Source organism: Heloderma suspectum, chromosome 2 (genome assembly GCF_057233095.1).
Source record: "Heloderma suspectum isolate Gila_16-S chromosome 2, 16-S_ref, whole genome shotgun sequence".
Taxonomy (NCBI): Eukaryota; Metazoa; Chordata; class Lepidosauria; order Squamata; family Helodermatidae; genus Heloderma; species Heloderma suspectum.
The window spans coordinates 100,699,119-100,721,115 of record NC_139459.1 but is presented as its reverse complement, the minus strand read 5'-3'; the positions used below and the strand labels follow the sequence as shown (position 1 = coordinate 100,721,115).

At 42.7% G+C, this 21,997-nt stretch overlaps 1 protein-coding gene across 2 annotated transcripts in view; it reads left to right on the top strand.

Annotated features, from left to right (window-relative positions):
- The window catches only part of GDA (guanine deaminase), a 77,155-nt gene that overhangs the window by 45,764 nt on the left and 9,394 nt on the right, over nt 1-21,997 (top strand). Inside the window, exons 11-14 of one of the 2 annotated variants that reach the window (XM_084834303.1) lie at nt 1,054-1,200; nt 6,928-7,046; nt 7,985-8,012; nt 10,728-10,831. In XM_084834303.1, the coding sequence (XP_084690429.1) occupies nt 1,054-1,200; nt 6,928-7,046; nt 7,985-8,012; nt 10,728-10,798 (365 nt within the window). In that variant the 3' untranslated portion in view covers nt 10,799-10,831. Of the gene's footprint in view, nt 1-1,053; nt 1,201-6,927; nt 7,047-7,984; nt 8,013-10,727; nt 16,152-21,997 lie in introns of those variants that run through there. The other variant, XM_084834302.1, reaches the window with a different exon arrangement.

Genomic DNA, 21,997 nt, shown 5'->3' with positions numbered 1-21,997 from the left:
AAGATCCCTGATTCAAGATGGCCCTAGAGTAGAGGAACAGTATTCTGAGCCCTGTAGAAGGCATGAGACAGATGGTTCAATTTATTTAAAACATTTTTACCCTGCCTTTCAATTAATTTAAATTTCCAAAGTGCCTTGCAACCCAAAATAAATAATAAAACAATCTTAAAAATATGGAACAACAGCAGAACAGAATACAAATAATAAAACCAGCAGATAGCATCATCATCAGGATTAAAGATTTATAAAAGTCTGAGTAAATAAAAGGTCCTCAGTAAATTCTCTGTCTAGGCATTTATTACCTGGGCAGAGCATTCAATTAATGGGGCATCACAGCTAGCACAGCTCTTTCCCCAGAACCTTTACCACCTACCTAAGGGGCACCCTGAGAAGGACTTCAGATGATGATCTTAAGAACTGGGCAGGTTCATGTGGGAACAGGTAGTGGTACTTCAGGTACAAGGGCTGCAAGCCATATAAAGCTTTCAGGTTTCCAGGACTGGAAAGGGGTTGAATGTAGCACTGGGGGAAGTAGTGACAATTCTTGGGTTGGGAAATCTTTGTGAAAGCTTCCTTCTAGGCATTCACCTTATTAGCTGGAGTAACGGATCAATAGTGTTACCCTGGAGTTTGGGAGAGAAGACAGAGCCTTGTTGGCAGGCACGTCTTTCCATCATGGTGTAGGCCCAAAGGCATCTATAAAGGACACCTTTGGAAATGACCAGCAAACCCAGAGCTAGGTAGAAGTTTCTGATGCATCCAAGTGCTTTCAGATAGGCATGCAGGCCTGACAATGCAGCTGACATTCAGGCATGCTCATGCACCCTAAGGCAGAATAACCTGCAGCATGGGCATTATTTTCTAGCTAGGAGGATACCGTACAGGAGATACTGCAGTTGCCAGGGAGGAGCTCCTTAGTAGAAGCCTGATCCATAACATATCTATGTCATAATATTCAGCCGGCGTACTGACCTGCCATGTTGAATGAAACTCACCTTTTCACCCAGGGTACATTGCTTGCAGGCTGATTTTTAATATTCTGTTTTATTATAGATGTTGCTGGTGGCTATTCAGCTTCCATGCTTGATGCAATCAGAAAGGCGATTATGGTATCTAACACTCTTATCATTAATAAAGAGCTTGAAACTGCCTTAACTCTGAAGGACGTTTTCCAACTAGCAACTCTTGGAGGGAGCCAAGGTAATGAAGCTCTCCCCCCACCTTTAAAAACAAAACAAAAACAAATCTGTGTCATAGAAAATGCAGCAAAGTTTAGGATAATTTTGTCAAGGAACCGCTGGTACAAAGTCAGAACTTAAACAAATGCAGGACATATTTTCTCTCATATTCTTAAATGATGACATTTCCCTAATAACTGAAGATCTCAAAATCTGAATTTCATATTTGATATTTGACTTTAGCTCTGAATGAATTTTCCATTTTGGAGAGAGGACTTCAACATGTGTGAGTTGTTTTTGTGACAATGTCTGTTTTAGGAAAAATGTAATTTTTAAAATGTGCATACTTTTCTGCTTTTATTTCCAGACAGCGCTTCTGTTATTTTTCCCCTGATTCAGCGTGTAGTTACGTTAAAGTTTGTAGTATTTGCTCATCTCAACATCACTACAGAATACAAAATCCAAAGTGGTGTCTCAGGGCCAAACTAGATGTTACATGCAGATACATATAGTATTATTGGAGCAGCCCTTTTCAGCCCACTTCTGGAGGGGTGAATAAGACTGGAGAAGCAGCAGTAAGGGATAGAGAGCTTAACTGTTTCACCATCCACTGTTTCCTTGCCCCAAATTGCTCTTCCAAGAGGCTTTTTCTCCACAGGGTTCCAGAGCTGTGTGTTCTGTGAGGAATAAGGTGCTGGGGTGGCTGTGATTTGGAGAAGGGGAAACTGTGGTGGAAACGGTTTAACACCTTCTCTCTCCCTTGTCTGTAACCCTAACCCCCTCTCCTCTAAGCTTGTTTTCCTGGTTAAAAAAAGGCACTTGAGGTAATGTTACAAAGCATCTCTGTATAAACTGCTAGTTTGGGTCTCTTCTGCTTTCTCGGATTCTTCTGACAGACAAGACTCTTGATCTCCTATTACCCTCTTGTGTTTAATATGGAAACTGCACCAAAGACACCTTAGGTAGGAAGCTATGCCAAGAGACACAATCATTTATTGAGTTACAGTGCAATCCTATACATGTTTACTCAGAAGTAAGTTCCACTGAATTCAATGGGACTTATTCCCAGGTAAGTATGTATATGATTGCAGCCTTAATAACTTTCAATATTATGAAGATAGCATTGTTACCATTTCTAAAACATGTATCTCCCATTGTTCTATTTTATTTTCTGTGGCTGAAATGCTACTGCTAATCAATGCAACATTTAAAATAATAATAAAATAATTATGTGCAGTTGCATTGATGCTTGGGTATAATAAATGACATTTATTCAGATCAAAACTGGAAAAAAAAAAAAAAAGGAAAACAAGACCAGACATCTCACAAAAGAGCCAATATTTTAAAAAAACAGATACACTTGCAATATTGAACACTCAATTCTTGCATTGACTGTGTTGTGCACACAGTACTTTTGGAAGCCAGAGGTCAATGGTTATACAATACATGTAAATATAAAGGGAGCCTCCTCACACAAACTAAAATAAAATCATGTCACAGCCTAGAGCAACGGGGCAGAACTTCTTTCAGTCCAAGGTCCACATTCCATTTTGGAGAAGCTCTCAGGGGCCACATTTCAGTGGTGGGTGGGGCAAAATAGACAGGGCCAAAATGCAAAAATACCAGCCTATTTTAGCTTAAAGTTCCTACAATCGGTAACTCAGCTTTAGGAGAGGCACTTCAACCTTTTATAATGGGGGAAAAAACTGCACAAAAGCCAGGAAACCACCACATAGTTGGTGGTTGGGGGAAAGGGGATGGGGCCAGAGGGCATGACCTTCTGGGGAATCCCAGAGGGTCAGATTCAGCCCCCAGACCTGAGGTTCTGCACCCCTGGCCTAAAGTCTCAAGAGCTGCTTTCTGTGGAATTTCATATCCAGCAGCTTCCTGTGGGTTTTCCAATAGAATGTACTGGCAAGATGCTACATTTGTTGGTGGTGAATCAGAAAGAAAAGACAAAGTGACTTACTCCAATCACTGATCGATGGAATTATCTCTTAAGCTTATAAACAACTAATAGTAACTCACTTCCCTTTATTCATATATTCCAAATATTTCCAAGCTATTTATAGAGCTAGGTGAGCAAGAGCATCTCTACACCAGCCTAAAATCCTGCATTTAAAAGGGGGCTTTCTGCTTCTGTTTTAAATGCAACTGACTCCCTTTACACGTGCTCACTTTGCCCCCTCCCCTCCTTCTCCCCCATAGCTGAGTCTTCCATTATCTTTCATTGATCTCGCTCCTCTTCTTGCGGCTTTTCCTTTTTCACAGAAGGAACTCAAGCGGAACATAAGTGGGGTAATTTGATAGCTCATTATCTCCGATCTATTTAAAAATGAATAAAGGTCATTTAGTTAAAGCAATATATTACTTTTCCGCTAAAGTGCAATTGCGCATTTCTTCGCATGACATTGCTGGCGTAGACACTTTAATGTGTTCCCAGTTGCGCATTTCACCCCATAGACACTACTGAAATATTCCGTGTATGCTGTTTCCACTACAGAGAGAATGCCCATGAGTAGAATGGCAGGAGTCAGGATGCTCTTGCAGCACAACTCTGTAGGTGACCAAAATAACCCATGATGACCACCAGATGACACAATAACCCACAATGGGTTAAATAACCCGTACTGCAGACCGTGGGTTATCAGAGTGTGTTAGTTTGGCCCATTCTCTGTATTAGTGGGTCTTGAGGAAGACCCCACCCCTTGATCCATTGGCTCCATCAGAATGGCAACAGTCAGTGAGTGTTAAGATAGCTTTTATTGATGAGGACTGCCCTAGTTATATTCAGTGGTAGTCCCCGTAAAACTATACCACCAAAGGGATTAGCTCTCCATAAACAATAACAAAACAGTCTCTGACATTCAAAGAATGGATCTTCTCCTCTCTGGAAAACAGTCCTCATCCTCAGTGCTAGCTGAAGAAGGGCTCTGCGCTAAGCCCATCATTGCTCACGTCTTCTCAGACAATTCCCCTTGCTGCTTTGCCTCTAATATGCAGTCCTGCTCATGCCTCCACCTTCTCCACCGCCCAACAGCTGAGCCACAAGGTCGTTCAGTCCAGTAGGGTTAATGACAGGAGGTTGGAAAGCCTCTCTTTCCCCCAAGGGAGCAGCGAGAGTGGTCCTAAATGGACTGTGCATTAACTCTTCACCCCATTTGGAAACCCCCTGCCAGTATTCCTTTTCTTTGTCTTTCCCAGGTTCCTTCCTCTTTCCTTCCCCTTCCTTGCCTTTCATTCTGTCTGTCTTGCCTCCTCTGCTGTCCTTGCTTACAGGCAATCTCCCTCTTCCCACAGCCACCACCTTCCTTGCTTTCCTGTCTTCCTTTTATCCTCCCCACTTTTCTCCCTTTCCCTGCCACCCATGCCCCACCTCAAGTGATGCTCATTTTGGTTGATGGGGCCAGCTGCAGGCATGCAATGGCTGGCAATGCCCTCTGTTTAAACTGTTGCCATCCTTGGTGCTCTCTCCATGCCCTTTGCATTGGCACGGGAGGCTCAGCATGTGCAGGGAAAACCAGTGATGCCATAAGTGACTCGTCAGGCATTTGGTAAGAGGCAGCGAGCCCCGCTGACCTTCACACTCTGTTAGAGACTTCTCATTACCTTTGCAAAATGACAGTTCCCAGCATACTTGGGAGGAGGCCATGGCAGTTAAACTGGTATAAAACCAAAGCTGATGTTAAGTCTATATAGGGCATTTCTATACCAGCCTAAAACTCTGAAGTTAAAATGGAGCTTTCTGCTTCTGTTTTAAATGCAGGATTGCAACTGACTCCCTTTACACGTGCTTCCTTCTCCCCCTCCCCCCTTCTTCTCCCCGTATCTGAGTCTTCCAGTATCTTTCATTGACTTCGCTCCTCTTCTTCCCACTTTAACTCTTTTCACGGAGGAAACTGAAGCGGAACACAACGGGGTAATTGGATAGCTCATTATCTGCGATCTATTTAAAAATGGAACAAAGGGCATTTAGTGCAGGGTCACTGCGTCATGTAAAGAGCCCACAAACTTCTGTGAAGGAGCAATCTCAATCGCAGGATAAAAGCCCGGCTTGAAGGAGCCCATAGTATATACCCGGCCATTGTGAAGAAGAGACTGTCCTGAGTCTTATGTTTTAAACCATTATGTACCATTACATATTGGGCAGAGCTAAATGCAGAATTTGTGTTCAGTAGGATTTTTCTAAAGTCAATTGAATAAACATCAAACTCTTCATATAATTCCCATTGACTTTTAATTCTGCAATATTTTCCATCATAAATCTAGAATCAATTCAGTTTCCTTTTCCTCCAGTTTCCAGACAGGTATCCATATTAGTCTGTTGCAGCAAAAGCAATTGTCACTGCCAGTACTTTCTGCATTTAATTTCCTTCTGATCTCACTCTTAACCCCCTTCCCACCATGTGTACTGTGTATATTATACCTGAAACTCTCGATAACATTTCATGCATCTGGTGAAATGGACTATAGTCCATGAAAGCTGATTCTATAATAAATGTGTTAGCCTTTACAGTGGCACAAGACTCTTTGTGGCTTTCCCCCACAAAGTAGTTTCTGGTGCCATTCCATGCTGGATGACGTTCCCCTCTCAATAGGAAGCAGGCTATAGCAAAGATTATTACGGACTTTCTTTAGGACCTGGCCTTCCTTCAGCCATCCAGTGTTTGTCTGCCACAGCAAAAAGTGACAGGGTTTTCTTTTACTGCTTAAGCAGCGCTTTTTAATGTGTAAAGTGTTCAGGTAGTTTTCACAGGGCCAGCATTGTGGGTTGGCATTGTCAGTTACTGTGAACCTCTGGACCCTCCTCCTCCTTATTTTCAGTATGTAAACCCTCAGTAAAGCTCAGCTGCTTCTTCTCATCATCACACAAGAACCTGATCTCAGGAGAGGTGGTGTTGGCAGCCATGTCAACACCACCTCTTTTTGTGAGGGAGGTTCACCTATTCTGGAGTCAGAAGCTAGCAAGAAGTTATTTAAGAGCCTGAGAGGAACAGCATGGCTTGCCCCAGCAGTGGATGTTAACTTCCTCTTCTTCCACTGTCTACATAAACTGAAGACTTGTCACTCTTCACTGTAGTGCAAGGGCCCAGTCTTGGTTGAGGCACTGTTAGCTCAGGTGGTTAATAATGGAAACAACAGAGAACAGCAGCATCTTAGAGCAGATTCCTTGAGAGTAAATACCAAAGGCACTACTGTTTTTCCTTTCCTTGTTGACTGTATCAAACATGCAGAATATGGGGCTCTTTTGCCTAGAGCTCAAAGTTCTGGGAATAACATAAAAGAATCTAGAGATGTAGTATGGAGTCTGCTGCTGGATAGTCTAGGGCAGGTATGGGCAACTTGTGGCCCTGCAGATGTTTTGGCCTTCACCTCCCACAATCCCTCACCGTTGGTGATGTTGGCTAGGAATCATGGGAATTGCAGGCCAAAACATCTGCAGGGCCACAAGTTGCTCACCCCTGGTCTAGGGACTTAGATCCCAGATGGGCATGAAGCAGAATCAGCTTCCGTTAATTTTCCCTAAAGCTGCTAGGGAGTGTACTTCCCAAGTCACAGCACTAGACTGTTAAATCAAGGTCTAGCTTCTCACTCAAATCTGTACACCCCAACAACAACAAGAAACCTGTTGGACGTTTTATTTCCACTGCAAGCTGTCCTACATGCAACTTGTTGATACAGAAGTTGTATAGAATTTGATTGTGTGGAAGAGAAAAAAGGTGATTTATGATTTGACTTTTTTTCATAGCTCTAGGACTAGATACTGTGATTGGAAACTTTGAGGAAGGCAAAGAATTTGATGCACTGCTTATCAACACAAAAGCTTCAGACAGCCCTTTCGACGTGTTTGCTTCTGATACTTCTGAGGTAATCAAATATTATATCATGAAAATATGTTGCTCATGAATGGAGGAACGTGCTTTAGTCCAGTAGGTTGGACTACATGACTTGCTGGTTGCTACATCTATCTAAAGACCCTGTAGAATGCCTGGCAGCCCTTATTCAAGACTGCTATTACTCACCACAGAAATAAGCAAGATAAACAATGACAGCCTTGAGTTGTTGGTTAGGTTTCTAGCCCATGGGAATGATGAGAAAGACGATTTCCTTTATTCCAGGAGATGTTAAATGTGGATAAATTAAATGGCCCTTGAAGATTCCTACCAGAGCCGGTGTCAAGGGTAGCATGGTTGGGACCTGCTGTGCATCCACACCCCAGCAGGGGCCCACTGACAAGAGCCCCTTGGAGTTGCTTCTCCTCCTCACCATTGCAACCTGCTTGTTCACCTGCCTCTCGCTCTGGTGGTGAGAAGGAGGAGCAGTAGATGCCCCTGCCCACTTGCTCACTGGCTCTCTACCTGTCAAGCGAGCAAGTGGTAGCAAAGAGGAGAAAGAGGATGAGCAGCAGGAGCAGCTAATGACAACGACAGTGAGAAGGTAGACTCACCAAGGGAGGGGGCCCATTGATTTGGATGGTGGTCTGCATGTTGAAAATTAAAAGACTGCATTGGAAAGGAAGAAACAGGATAATATGGCAATGTGAGAAAAAATAGAATATGAAATGGGAAATAATATGTACTAAAAGTGTTTACAACAGATGATCATTTATTGTAACATTTCAACATTTTAAAATACTGATAATTTAGATTCCCTTTAAAGTCAATAGCTGTCTTGGATTTGTAATTTGCTTTTTAAAATGCTACATTTGTTTGGTTTTATAGACTACTATTAGTGTTTTATTGACTGATTTTATTAAGGAGGAGGAACTACATTTTGAATATTTGCTTTTTCTCCCACATTTTTAGGATATTATCCATAAATTCCTGTATCTCGGTATGTACCAGTTCTTCCTATATAGATATTTTCATCTACTTGCTACAAGCATTAAGGCACTCCCTTTGCTTTTGTTATTTCCTTTCAATATGTATGCTTTTATTTATTTTTATATGGTTAAAATTTGTAAACTTTACTAAGTAGTGGATTATTACCTCATTAAGGTTGAAATCTTAATGAGTAAGTACCAGTAAACTTACTTGGGCTAAATTCTGAGTAGACATGTATAGGATTGCACAGTGAATCTATTCTAATACATTCAAAAATGTCTGTTCATAAGGAAACAAAATATTGGCTGCGTTCACACAACACGCCAACCCACACTCAGTAGTTGAGTGTGGGTTGTTGTTAAACAATGGGTTATTTGTTGAACCATGGGTTATTGTGTTGTCTGAACCAGGACATTTTCCACAGGGTGGCTTGTTAACCATGCAGTGTGGCTTGTTAACCACGCTGAACAACCCAACAACAAACCATGAGTTCTCAAGGTGGCTTGTTCAAAAAATATAAGTCATACTGCATGGTAAACAAGCCACCCTGTGGAAAATGTCCCTGGTTTGGACAACACACTAACCCACGGCTCAACAAACAACCTATAGTTCAATAACAGCCCACACTCAACCACTGAGTTGGGTAGTGTGTTGTGCAAATCCAGCCACTGTCTTACAATGCTTTACTTGAAAGAGGCCCATCCAGCATCCCCATCCAGTATCAGTTTGTCTACATGACAAAGTGACTGCATGTGTGGAGTTGATGTTCTGCATGTGCAAACTTGCATTGGTAACTGTGAGCAACATAGGTAGATCCAAAGACCTGCTTGCTCACATGTAGGCTGGCACTAGATGGCACTGCATGTGGGAAAACTGACTTATGCATGTGGCTACTGTTGCAACTCTGCAGGGACAGATGCATGTGCAGTTTCAAATGTTCTTACGCATTCCTCCTGCCCTGGCATAGTGTGTTTGAATGTACATATTGCCATTCATCTCTTGAAGCAGAAAGGAGTGCTGTCTTCGTGCACTGTCTGGTACTATTTCACACAGATTAAATATTCCCACTTGTTTCTAGTTGGATGCAATCTTTCTGCATGGATTATATCTGGATTAGGGCCAAGATGTTTTCTAAAATATTTCAGTTTTTTAGTCTACACAGAGTGAAGTGCTGTCAGTGTCTTGTCCCAAATGGGTAGTTATTGTACAGCTTTTTATATCTGTTCAAGGGACTAGAAAGCTTCTGTACATACTATGTAGATGACTGGGCAGGAAAAGCAGGATTGAAGTATGAGCTAAACAGCAATGAAAGGGATTCATACATTTTACTAGAATTATTATAATGTTATATATATTCACACGCATGGACTGTCCACACAGAATACTTTTTCTCCATTCAAACAGTCCCAGCATTCCCTGTGAACACCCTTGCATCAAGAAACATAATGTTCTGTCCTGAGGATTAAGTTATAGGCAGCTCCAATTTCTATGACTGTGTCTGCCATTGTGAGAACTGCTGCTGCGTTGCTCTGTGCAAGAGCATACCTGGGAAAGCTCAGGACTGCTTGAATGGAGTAAAAATGTTATATGTGAACTGCCCGAGTCTTAGGTTCGAACTACATGTGATGGCAGCAAACCTGTGTCTTCCACTGTGGGTATGCTGCAATGATATGTGATGCAGGGGCTTTTGTCCTACCTAGTCTCACTTCTGATATGGGATGTAGCTATGGGGGTTGAGGGCACGAAGGACATTGGGAGATGGACTGCAGGATAAACTCAGAGGTGCTTTCCGTTGTACCCCATGCCCCACTTTAGATATGACTGAGGCAGACCCATATTTGAAGACATGGTTTGGCTGCTGCACATGTAGTTTGGGCCATAGTGATGATAGCTGATGAAATGTTTAGCTGGAGTCCCAAAAGTTATCTCATTGCGCCATACATAACTGTCCCCACCTACTTTCCTTACTGGAACAAACCCTATGGCATTGTAACCACAGTTTCTTCCTCTGCGAAAACCAATCGGCATAGCCGGAGCAAAATAAGTAAGTGCAGGTTGCTCCTCATTTCTTTGAATAGTGAGAAATTCTAGGAGAGCTCTGCCTGGGTTGGGTTTCCTTCTGGAGGAGAGATCACTGGAGAGTTAGAGTGTTTTTGTGATATTTGATTCCTTGTCAAATAGACAAGTAAAGCGAACATGGAGGCAAGCAACACAACACTCTTAGCAGGAGTAGACCCACCGTCCCACATTAGATACCCAGAAAGGGGTACTGAGTGCCCAAAGCTGCTTCCTTCCAGTCTTCATCTGACTCCCTTTCTTTGTCTTTCTCTGTGTCTCTCAGAAACCTGGAATTTCTTTCACACAGAGTTGGTGCCTCAGAAATTGCTCCTGAAGGTGCCGTCTGAGAGCATGTAGGCTGCTGCTCACCTTCCCCACTCAGGGAAGGCAAGTGGCAGGTAAAGCCAGCTTGGGACTTAGCATCTTGAGGAGCCTGTCTTTGAGGCACTGGTTGAACCCAGACCTGGCTTCACCTGCCCCCACCATCCCTGGTCAGGGAAAGCGAGGGGCGGGTGTTCTGAGTCCTTGTAGGCATGTGAATCTATGCCTAATTCAATTGTAGAGAACAGTGTGCTCATGCCTTAGGAAAATATAGATATCAAGATAAACAGTGGTACGGGATGCATTCCTTAAAGGGTAATCATCTCTTTCATCTTTGTGATTTCAGGTGACGACAGGAATATTGAAGAAGTTTATGTGGCTGGCAAACTGGTGGTTCCATTTTCAAGTTCTGTATAAAATTAGATCCCCTTTCTGCAAATTGCTCTGCTGGTAACTCTATAGCTTGGAAGAAGTGGGTGAAAATGCGGTGCCTTGTTGTGATGCCATGCTCACTTTGTTTAGTATGTTTCAAATTTGCACAAAAAACATTGTAAATCTCATCAGATACACAAATACAAAATTGTGCCCAAAATGTATCCTCCTTGTACAAGAGACCATAATCTCTAAAGTAAGAACAAACTTGACTGTGGAATGAGCACTTCCACACAGATATAAAGAAGAATTGATAGATTCCTAGTATGCATTTGCCCTCTTGAGGTATATTAATAAGAGCCCTAATGTTAAATGTTTACCCCACAACATGTTGGGGACCTTCTTCATGAATATACTGAGGATCTCATTGATTGAGATCCAAAGCACTTTTGTACTGGGTGTGTGGGTGTGGCAGATTTCCCCCACCCATCTGCATCCCTCTCCCCATGGACATCACATGCCACACCATAGAGCTCCCCACTCCCCATATGTTACTTTTTATGGGGCATGAGGGGCTGTGGAATAAAGGGAGCTGGAAAAGCCCTGGTGTGTACACAAAACATCTTTGGAGCCTGGTCACAATTTATAAATATTGCTGAAGCAAAGCAAAACATAATTGATAACAAAACCTAAACCCATTAGTTTTACACCTGAGGACAACAGAAACTACTCCAGCATAATTAGGCAGGGGTGGATAAAAGGGAGACAGGCCAGGGAGAATTGAGCATAGGTACAAGCTTATCCCAGTTTTGTTCAGGCATCCCGGTTTGTAACCATTCCTTGTATTTTTGTAACATCTGTTTCATTCCTCCCCTGAAAAGCATTTTTAAGGAAGGTTCAAAGGCCAACAATAAGATCACATTCTGCTGTCCTATTTCTTTCTTATATGCACTGCAGGATATTTGTGAATATGAGTATTTCCATAGATCTTGTTTGGACAAACATTTGCAGCAGGACACGTGCACATGCAGCCCAATTTCCAAATTGCTGCAGATCTCAGTGCCTGTTTCGTTCTGTTCTAGGGCAACAGACCAAGGCTGGTCATAACATGAGACAGGGTGAGGCAGCTTGCCTCAGGCCACATATTTTGCTGTACCGTTCTAAGGCAGCAAATGGTCAATTATATAGTTTATTAAGTACAGCTTTGCCACCATGGGGGAATCATCTGAGGTTTTTGCCTCAGCCACCAAAATGTCTTGGGCTGTTTCTGCTAACCACAGTGCGAATGCACACTGCATAGCCTGAGACCAATTTCATATGATTTTCAGAGAGTAAAACAATTGCGAACAAGTGTACAACTGCTTCAGCAATGGTACACTTCGACTGGTTGCCTTAAAAGAGAATGGTATTGAGCTGTAAACTGTCTGAGAGGGTAATGCAGCACTGCATTACAAATGTTCCCCTGCATCATCCTAATGCTTAATCCTTTTGCCACCTTTTATTTCCCCTTTCCGAATAATTCCCCCTATGATGATTTTTCTTCCCATGGGCATTTCAATGTATATTTTCTTGCATTCAAATCCACTCAGGGAGGAAAGCTGCTGGAGAGGGGGAGATTTGCAGCTTGGAAACAGCAGGTGGGGAAAAGGTTTAGCCTGCTGCATCTCTGATTCCAATTGACCCTCTGGAAATAGTTTTTCCCAGTTTCAAGAGTCTCGGGATGATGATGGCTGCATTTGCAAGCAACATCTAATTTAGCTATATGAGCAATGCTTTAGAAAATATACAGTGCACTAAATGATTCAATTTACACTTGACAGTTCATTCTGATAAGGCCCATAGTTCTTTTCAAGGGAAGGATCACGTTTTATTGGATGGCAAGAGAAGGAGATCCACTTGTCATCCATATAAAGCTGTGAATATATAGTTGTGTGGACCACTGTATTTATTTTAGAATGAAAGTACAGATCCCTGCCTAAACCTCAAGTATTGTATGCTACTTTTCCAACAACAGATGTTGGAAACATTTTTTAAGTGAGTGTTTAGATCAGGGATGGGCAACTTCAGCCACTCTGAGGGTCAATTCTGCCCAGCCCAGACTGCACTGTTGCTGCAGCAGTGGCATGCATGCATGCATGCATGCATGCATAAATAAATAAATAAATAAATAAGCTTGAAAGGAAGCTAAATTTGTCTTTAGTAAACCTCCATAGTGGTTCGTCTGCCAATGTTTCCCTTTTTTTACCCAGTTTTTTGGGGGGACAGGGGGAAGTGGGGGTGACACAGGGTGGCAGCAGGTGCATGTGGCACATGGGCCATGTGTTGTCCACCCCTGGTTTAGATGAACTCCCTACCACTGCAAATTAGGCAGAGGCCAACCCGTCTGTGTTTTCAGCTCTTCCTGGAACTATACCTTTTCCAACAGGCATTCCCAGGAAGGCAATCTTGTCTTCTGTATGAAGACCTTTGTTGTCATTGTGCACTGCTTAGACATTTATTTAATGTGAACAATTCATAAATATTATTAAATAAACAAACAAAGAATAATATTTTGTAACAGGTTTGCCATTTTGATCTACACAAAAGCTGTACTAATTGCAAACCTACCCTCAAATATTAGAACTTGCCAGGAAAGGTAAAATAACAGACCAGATACAATGTCAAGAAGCACCTTGTTCTCCCAGAGTCCCACACACTCATCTAAACATGCCCCCAGGAAGTATTCAGTCAGGTGGTGGCTGTGTGTCACTGTCAACAGCCTGGCTTATGAAAGGAAATTGCATGGAGGATTTGCAAGCACCAGAATTAGCCATATTCTTCAGAACCTGGAACTGTCTTAATAGTAATCTTTGCAAGTAGCTTCAGGAGCTGTTTTTGGCTGAAGAGTGGAGTAAAATGCTGTAAATAGATAATAAATAACTTATCTCTGGAATTATAAAATTCTTGACCATTGGGAGTGAGAATGTACCCATGGGAAATGAATCAGGAATGGTAGGAACTCATTTAGGGAGCAATCCTATGTCCCCTAGGTTTCCTGGCTCTGTGCTTGAAAACAGGGCTCCAAGCTCAGAGCAGGGAAACTGCACTCCCTCCCCCTCCCCCTCCCCATCATAGCTGGCATGGAGAGAACCATGCAGGATGCCTCTCTGCGCTTGGTAAACAGAGCATGGAGATGGGAAAGGAGGCTTTCCTGGGAGCGGGGAGGGGAGGAGACCAGGGAAGCTGGCTTAAGCCTTTTTCAATTGCCTATTGCCACCCCAGCCTCCTTCCCTTCCCCTCCCTGAAGCCTCCGCTAGACAGGCAAAATCACCCATCTAGCTCAATTGCAGCGTGCTCACTCTCTGCCTAGGGTACTCGTAAGCCTCCAAGTTCGGGAGCTTACAAGTACCTAGGGTACAACCCCTAGGATTGTGCCCTTAAGACAAAATAGTCTCCCTCTCTCAGTTTAGGAGAAAGAAGCATCTCTTGCTGCTTTCACCTTCATTGGCATCCCTTCTTGTCAATCTAAAGTGCATTGAAAAAGTACTGTCACTTAATTGCTGATGTGGCATAGTGGATGAGGACATGAGGAATGCGATGCAGGGTCTTAGTTCAAAGTTTTTTTCAGCCATGAACTCACTATAGGTGGCTTTAGACAAAACAGTGTTTCTTAGCCTCAGTCCTCCCCTGCGTCGCTGCCCCCCGCTCCCAGTAATACGGGGATAATGGCACTGACCTAGCTGTTTTATTGCAATAATGTATGTGAAGTACTTTGAAAAAGTACTCTGTAAACGCTAATGTTACAAGTATTGTTATTGCCCTGCATCCACAGACTGGCCGGTGCAAATGTATCAGGCTTGGACAGAGGATGTGTGCCTTCAATTGATCCTTACAGGTTTTCAAATTTTTGTAGTACACTTTCAGGGTAACTACTATTGTGCAGTGATGCTCTGGAAGATTCTCAGTAGAAAAAGGTGAGGGTCCTCAGTATTGTTCATAATTGTATAGGCAAAGCAGAACACACACACACACACAAGCTTAGGTTGGTCACAAGCTGTAATAAAGGACGTCACATTGACTTAGTCAAGGATCTGTCCCTAAACTGCGAATGGGGTCAGCCACTTAGGAAAAGTACCTGATGAAAAGCCTCACATTCTCCACCATTTTCATTGTTAGGAAGTTTGAGACTGGATGTGTCTTTTTCTTTCTTATGTTCTGTGTCAGCATGAAATTTAGACTAAAGTGAGGAAGAAGGTAGATTATGGAAATACAGCTTACTGCGAGTAAAATGTTTAAATGTGCACTTTGTGGAAACAAGCACTTTCTTTTTATTACAAATGGAATTGATTTAAATTCATAAATCTATCTTTATCTTACTGTGCCACTTGTTAACCTTCTGTTTGAAGATGTTAATGAAACTGAGTATAGCCTGTGCTTTGTACAGTTATTTAAATGGCACATGGCAAGTAGAGTTTGCACTTTAAAATGTTGCCTTGGCTTAGTGTCCACGTTCTGCAGTATTTGCAAACAGATGGCTTAGTGAACTAAGGAGAGGGGCTTCACTTTATTTACCTATACTGAATGCTTTTTCAGAGTATAGAGCTGGTACATTTTTGCTATAATGAAGAAAGCAAAAAAATTAAAGTACTCCACCCTGTTGGTTTACATCAAAAATGTAGAACTCCTGCTTTGTAAAAAATAGTCTAAATCCTCAATAGAAATGAAGGCGGGGTGGTGTGATGACTCAGCAGCATTGCATCTGCTTAATGAAGACCACAAAATTCAGGTATACATTAAGAGGACACAGATCCTGTTCACACATCAAAAACAACCCACATGTTATTGGGAATGAGTAGAAGCACGTGAGCATGCTGGCTCCTGCCTGCCTGGCCCTGCTGAGTTGAATAACCCAGGGATGCTCCATCTCTGGGTCGTTTATCATGACATCCAAACCCAGAATTGGAGAACATTGGGGGAGGAACAACCCTGCCTTGTAACAAACCATGTGTTACAAGTCTGCGCTGTTCTTCTCCCAACAGCATCCAATTCCGGGTTCAAATATCATGAGGAACCCAGGGACAGAGCTGTTTAACTCAGCGGGGGTGAGCTGGTGGGTGGTTGAGAGCTAGCTTGCTCCCATTCATTCATGGCTACCCAGGGTTTACCCTGGGTAGCCATGACGTGCAAATCGGGCCAGAGAGTTGGAAGGCTATAGCTTTTTTCATGCTAGCACTAACTTACTTGGAATAAGAGTGTAAGTTTTTCTTCACTTTATTTTCTGGGAGGAACCTGCAATACTGATACTGTGCCCTGCAGTTTTGTTGTCATATATCTGGGCTTCAACTACGAAGGAAGGTCACTTAACCAGTATTAACCCAGTTTTTGTTGTTGCCAAGAGATTTTGTCTAGCCTTGAAGTCAATGAAAGAAAAAAACAAGACTAAAAACACTGTCATTTTAACTTTGTGTGTATTTAAATTAACTCATCGTATATGGACATCAGCTGTTTTGTTCATGCCACTAATAGATTTTGCAAGCTACTGGAATGTTTATGATGCTGGATTCATTTAAACTTTATGGAGAGGAGCAGTTGCCCTCTCTCTTCAACATGCACAGCAATCAATGCTGGTGTGAACAGTGCTCTAATCTCATTTTGTAGAAGTGTAAATCTGATTTTTGAAGAAAGCACCTTGAAATTATCTTGCCATGTCTTTATGTTCTTCTGATTCCATTCCTTCAGGATGAGAAATGCATTTGGAATAGTGACTGTTGCTCTGTGTTCTGACTGCTTTGTTGTCAGTTACGCTAAATGAGCACCGTTGTGCTAATGTAACACAATAAAGAGGTCATGTTTACATAAACTAGCATCTGACTAATTGATTGGGGAAAGATAAGAAACTACAACACATAGATTGGTTCCAGGGAAAGGCAATTGTTGAAAGGGAAAACATTGAGGGAGGTCTAGCTATTGCATGTGGGTTCCAGTTCCCTTCCTAATGTTATTTGTCTACAAATTGGTGAAATGGTGGCTAAACTACATATTACACCTAATGTGTAATCTTTAGCTATGTCTCCCTCTTTACTTTTATTAATTGCAGGTATGCAGGGAGATGATCCATGCCAGAAAGGCAGCATGCAGGGAGGGGAGGCTTATCTCTTCTCTCCCCGCTGTGCCAGGAACTAAAATCCCGTTGTGAATAGTGATAAAGCTTAGGGAAAATGTTCCCAATGTCTTCCATTAATCTGAGAAAACTGCTGTCCCCAACTCACATGACATAGTCTGAAAGCAGAGTTTAGGTGGACCCATTAGTACTTTGGATCCCTATGCTTGCTGTTTTCGGGAGTGGGGGTGATTCCCTAGCATTCTAGGAATTTAAGGATTGTTGAATCTGGCATTTGCTTACATGCACTTAGACTGTGAGGGAATTTTTTGTCATCTAATCGCTTTGAAAGATTATATGCTGGATTCTAAAAACTTCAGTAGGAGCACGTAAACTCTTAATAAAATAAATCCACCAAGAATGGCACCCTCTGCATAAATATTTTGTGCTTTGAACAACCTTGAGAAAGAACTTTGATCCTGGTATGAGCCAGGACTAATGGTTAGATGTGCCTCTAGAGGGTGGCCTCCTCTAAGAAATTTACCAGCACAAATTTACCAGGGATGTCAGAGAATTCCACCACGGACCCCAGTGAGACTGGATTCCAAGGGGTCCGTGGTGGAATGGAGCACTCACCTCCGTGGCGGAATGGAGCACTCACCTTCGTGCCCCTCCGGAATCTGTCCAGGCCGGCTCCTCCATGTGGTGATCCTGCAGAGCTGGCCCCCGGCTCCGCAGTGCTGGCGATATGGCTGGCCTTGCTGTCCCGTATCGCTGTGCTAAGTCTGTATGCAAATGGCGTCCACTACGCCAATTGCGTCCCTGTTTTTTCACGCGATAGGCTACGCAAATATAATTTGTGTAGCCTATCGCATGAAAACAGAGACGCAAATGGCGTAGTGGATGCCATTTGCGTCCAGACTTAGCACAGCAATACGGCACGGCAATGGCTGCCGGCTGTATCGCCAGCGCTGTGGAGCCAGCGGCCAGCTCCGTAGGATCACCACAGAGCAGAGCTGGCCTGGATGGATTCCGGAGGGAGGGATGGATCACCCCCCCGCAGACACCCCCCCCGGAACGGGGTAAGTGATCCGCCCATCCCTAGCACAAATGCCTTAAATTATTTCCTGGAGTCAAACCTAAGATGAGATGGTCAAAACAATAGGGGTGCATGTATCCATCAAATTCAAATGCCAATTTCACTATCAGGATTTAAATACTGAAATCAACATTTCAGTACATTACACCTAAAATCTCATTATCTATATAGTGCACTCCCTGAAAAAAAAAATACATTAACTATAAATATATTTTTATTCGAGTGCTGTCAAGTGTTGCGAGAAAATTAATTTTAACATAATAGAATACTAATAACAATTCTGAATTTCCAACTTTAAATTTCAGTGAAATTTTTCAGCACCTCACTCAGTTCTGTCCATTAATTTCTCCTTACTGGTCTTGCAATATTTATTTTAAGCTATTATTTTAACTAACCTATTCTTCAGAAAGCTTGTATATTGCTAGAATATTAGCAGGGCCCCTAATGCAGCTGATATTAAGCACTTTAGAGTCTCATTGGTTATAATGGAAGAAAGTTAAGCACATGCTTAACTTTCCCATTCAAATTGCCACTTCAAAGTGCTTAACTTTGGTTGGATGATGCCCTAGCAATGCAAACATTTATAATCTATGAAGATTTGATTAAAGGTCAGCTCTTGGAATAAAACTTAATTTATTCCATCAACTGACTGAGAAAGAAAATACCCATAATGAGACTTGGGAATAATATATTTTAATCAGCATGAGCAAAATGTAAAGTATTTCGCAGTTGCAACAAGCACTGGATAACAAGCTGATGGTGTTGCTTTTTTAAAGGAAGCATGAAATGCAGTAACTTGGTTACAACACACCGCTGCCAAATCCATTTTGTTACAAATATTGCAAAAGACAATAATGGGCAAACTAAATATGAGCAAAGATTACAAAATCAGGAGGTAATTAGCTCTGTGCAATACTACGATTACCAGCACTATATGTAACTACCCGCTAAATCCTGTTCGTATACCAAACACCTAACATCCTGTCTTTGTTAGCTAGTTCAACACAGGTGTTTTTGATGGACTTTGGAAAGGGGAATATGGTGGTGTAGATCTTCCCACATTACACCATTCCAGCTCTCCAAGATGAGACCCAAGCATGAGGATGGGAAGGGTATACTTTACCAGGGCCCAGGGATCCGTGGGTGCCTGGCCCAGGTTGCAAGTCCCTTACCATGAGGGAAAAATTGATATACATTCTAGATTGTGCTTGAGGATATTTATGAGAACTTGTTTCCCTCTATCCAGGGCTGGCCCAACTCATTTTGCTGCCTGAGGCAAAGGACAAGATGGCACCCCCTCCCATCTGGCTAGACTGGCAGATGAATTTGTCTTCAACACTAATAAGGGGGCAATGTTCTCCACTGAATTTGAAGGCAGCAAGCTAACTTAGGGGGCTCAGAGTAGACTGCAAGGCACAGTTCTCTTACTGAACACCTTTCTGCTGCCTCCTAGCATCTGCTGTCTGAGGCAACTGCCTCATCCTGCCTCTATCTGTGTACCTGTTGTTCAGTTCTTGTGATATATGCTGGAGCAAATCAGAAGCAGTGTGAGGACAGAAGAAGCAACCTTCTCAACAGTGAGTTGCTGGCCCAAGCCTTTCTCTAGAGAGTGTATGTGCTTGTGCTGTTAAACTAGAACTTTGAGAAGCAGAGACATTTGTGCTTCTATGTGTGTCATGATCTCTCAAGAACCACCAGATCCAAAGTTCCTTGTGCATAGGTGGGAGGGACGGGGACAGCTGGTGGGAGGAATAATGCACCACTATAATCAGGGACATTAATCCCAGGGACAGTGGGGAGCATGTGCTGCTAGTAAGATTTACAGACCCAAAATATATGTGAGTAAATGTCTCACACACACACACACACGCCATGCTGTCATATCTGGTTATAAATACAAAACAGGCAGCCAACAATGTAAGAAGGTTAAACAAAGAAGCTAAGGACACCAACCAATCGTCCAGTTCTTCAAAGCAGACAAGGCCTTTCTGCAGTCTTGCTCCAGCAATACAGTAATTAGGAAGGAGATGAACAGAATAAGATTAAACTGATTTCAATATAGAAACTATTACTTGGTTCACACAACATGACAACCCATGGTGGCGTGTCACCCTTGTTTGCTTTGGGGTGGCTTGTTGTGATGTCCCAACATGGTGCAATTTCCTCAGCATGGTTTGTTAACCACCCACAAGCCAACCTGAGAACCCACGGCTTGTTATTGGGTTGTTCAGGGTGACTTGTTTTCAGAGTGGCTTGTTGTGACAAGTGGACCTGGCAGAGTGGCTTATGCATGCCTTGTCAGAAAGGGCTACAGAGCCACCTGGCAAGAGTGGCAAAAATCTGGTTGCTCCTCATAATCTCACTAGTGCTGCCTCCCTCTTCTCCTACAATCCGCCCCTCCTCTGATACATTGATAAGAAATGACACTTGTCAAGTTTACTCCTCCACTTTGTCACTTCCCTAGACAGTGACATCTTTTTTTTCATCTTCGGGGAGGTTTGAGCAAATTTAATGTTTTTTTTACCACCTTCAGGGAGATTTGCACAAATGTAACTTTAAAACATACTTTGGGGGAGATTTGCACAAATTCGCAGTAACTACAGTGCTTATTTGCAGTAACTATGGCACTTTAGTGAATTTGCACAAATCTCCCCAAAGGTGACAAAAAGTAATGTTAAATAAGCTATGCACAAATCTCCCTGAGTGTGAACTTTTATATTACAAAAAAACCCTCTACTCCACTAATGAACACATTTGTGGTCATCTGCAGAGTAGGCTGCTGAGGTTGCTCATAAAGGCCCATGGGATACATGATGGGAGTTGGTGGGAGAACTAAGGGGGAAACAAGCCATGGCAAGCCACAGAGCGCCTGATCATCTGTCAGGAGTAACATGGGTTAGCGATCAAGCATCAAACTCACTGTGGCTTATTTTCAGGGTGGCTTATCGTGACGTGCAAACCAGCCCACTGTCTGCAGGCATCATAAACTGCTGACCTCATTCCATTCCACTGACTTGCCTGCCCTTTCAGGCCTAGACATGATTTTTTCTTTTGGCATGGTCTCTAGCTTCAGTGGTGAGGGAAAGGCACTTGGTACATGGTCAGAGGTTCATTGTCTATGGCAATCAGTGCCAGTAGTCTAGTGGTAAATTTTGAAGGCACTCATCATGACAATCCCCACAGCCACACCTCCAAGGAGAGGTCAAAAATGCAGGTAGCTGTACTGATCTATATCATAAAACCAGTTCTAGCAGTTTTCATCTCCACCAGGAGCAGGTCTTTTCATATAATAGTAGGGTTGGAAGGGGCCTATAAGACCTTAGAGTCCAGGGGTCTTAATTGCTCATCCAAGATCAAACCCCTCCAAAATACTTTGCTTTACAATAGGAACAATATATTGTTGCTGGGAAAATTAATTCCCCCCCAGCTACTGTGAGCATTGCAGCTAAGCTCAGAGGGAACAGGGAAGTGGGGTGGGGCTGGTGGCAGATAACATCAGCATCCCTGCTTATAAAATAAAGTGTAGGTGCTGTGTTCCTGTGAGCCCTGGCTCCACTATATCACTGATCAATGAAGAAAAGCTGCAAGATGCATCGTGCCACTTCAATTTAATGCTTTCAAAAGACAGGCAAGTAATATCATCATTAGTACCACCATACTCAGAAGAAGGTTTATAAAAAGCACAAGAGAGGAATGCTACACTGTCTGATTCATATTTTTTTCAAAGACCTTTTTCAAAAGATTACCTTTGGGCAGGGGGAGGCTATGAACTAACCCCACTGATCTTATTAAATGAGATTTACAAAAAAAAACCCAGCTGCAAGTAATTTTCAGTGAAGTGTGGTTAGCGCTATGGATTTTTTGCATCCAGTGACTATGGCAGAAGCAAAAAGAAATAGGCACATTCTCTGGTCAATATACATTGTCTCCAAGGAATGTGACCTTTGTTTTATCTCTAGTTCAGAGTGGACAACCTGCTGCCCTCAGGCTGCATGCACTCCGCTGTTTGATTTTTTGTGACCAGTGGCATCCCCACATGCTGATCAGTGGGAGAAGGGAGCAGGGC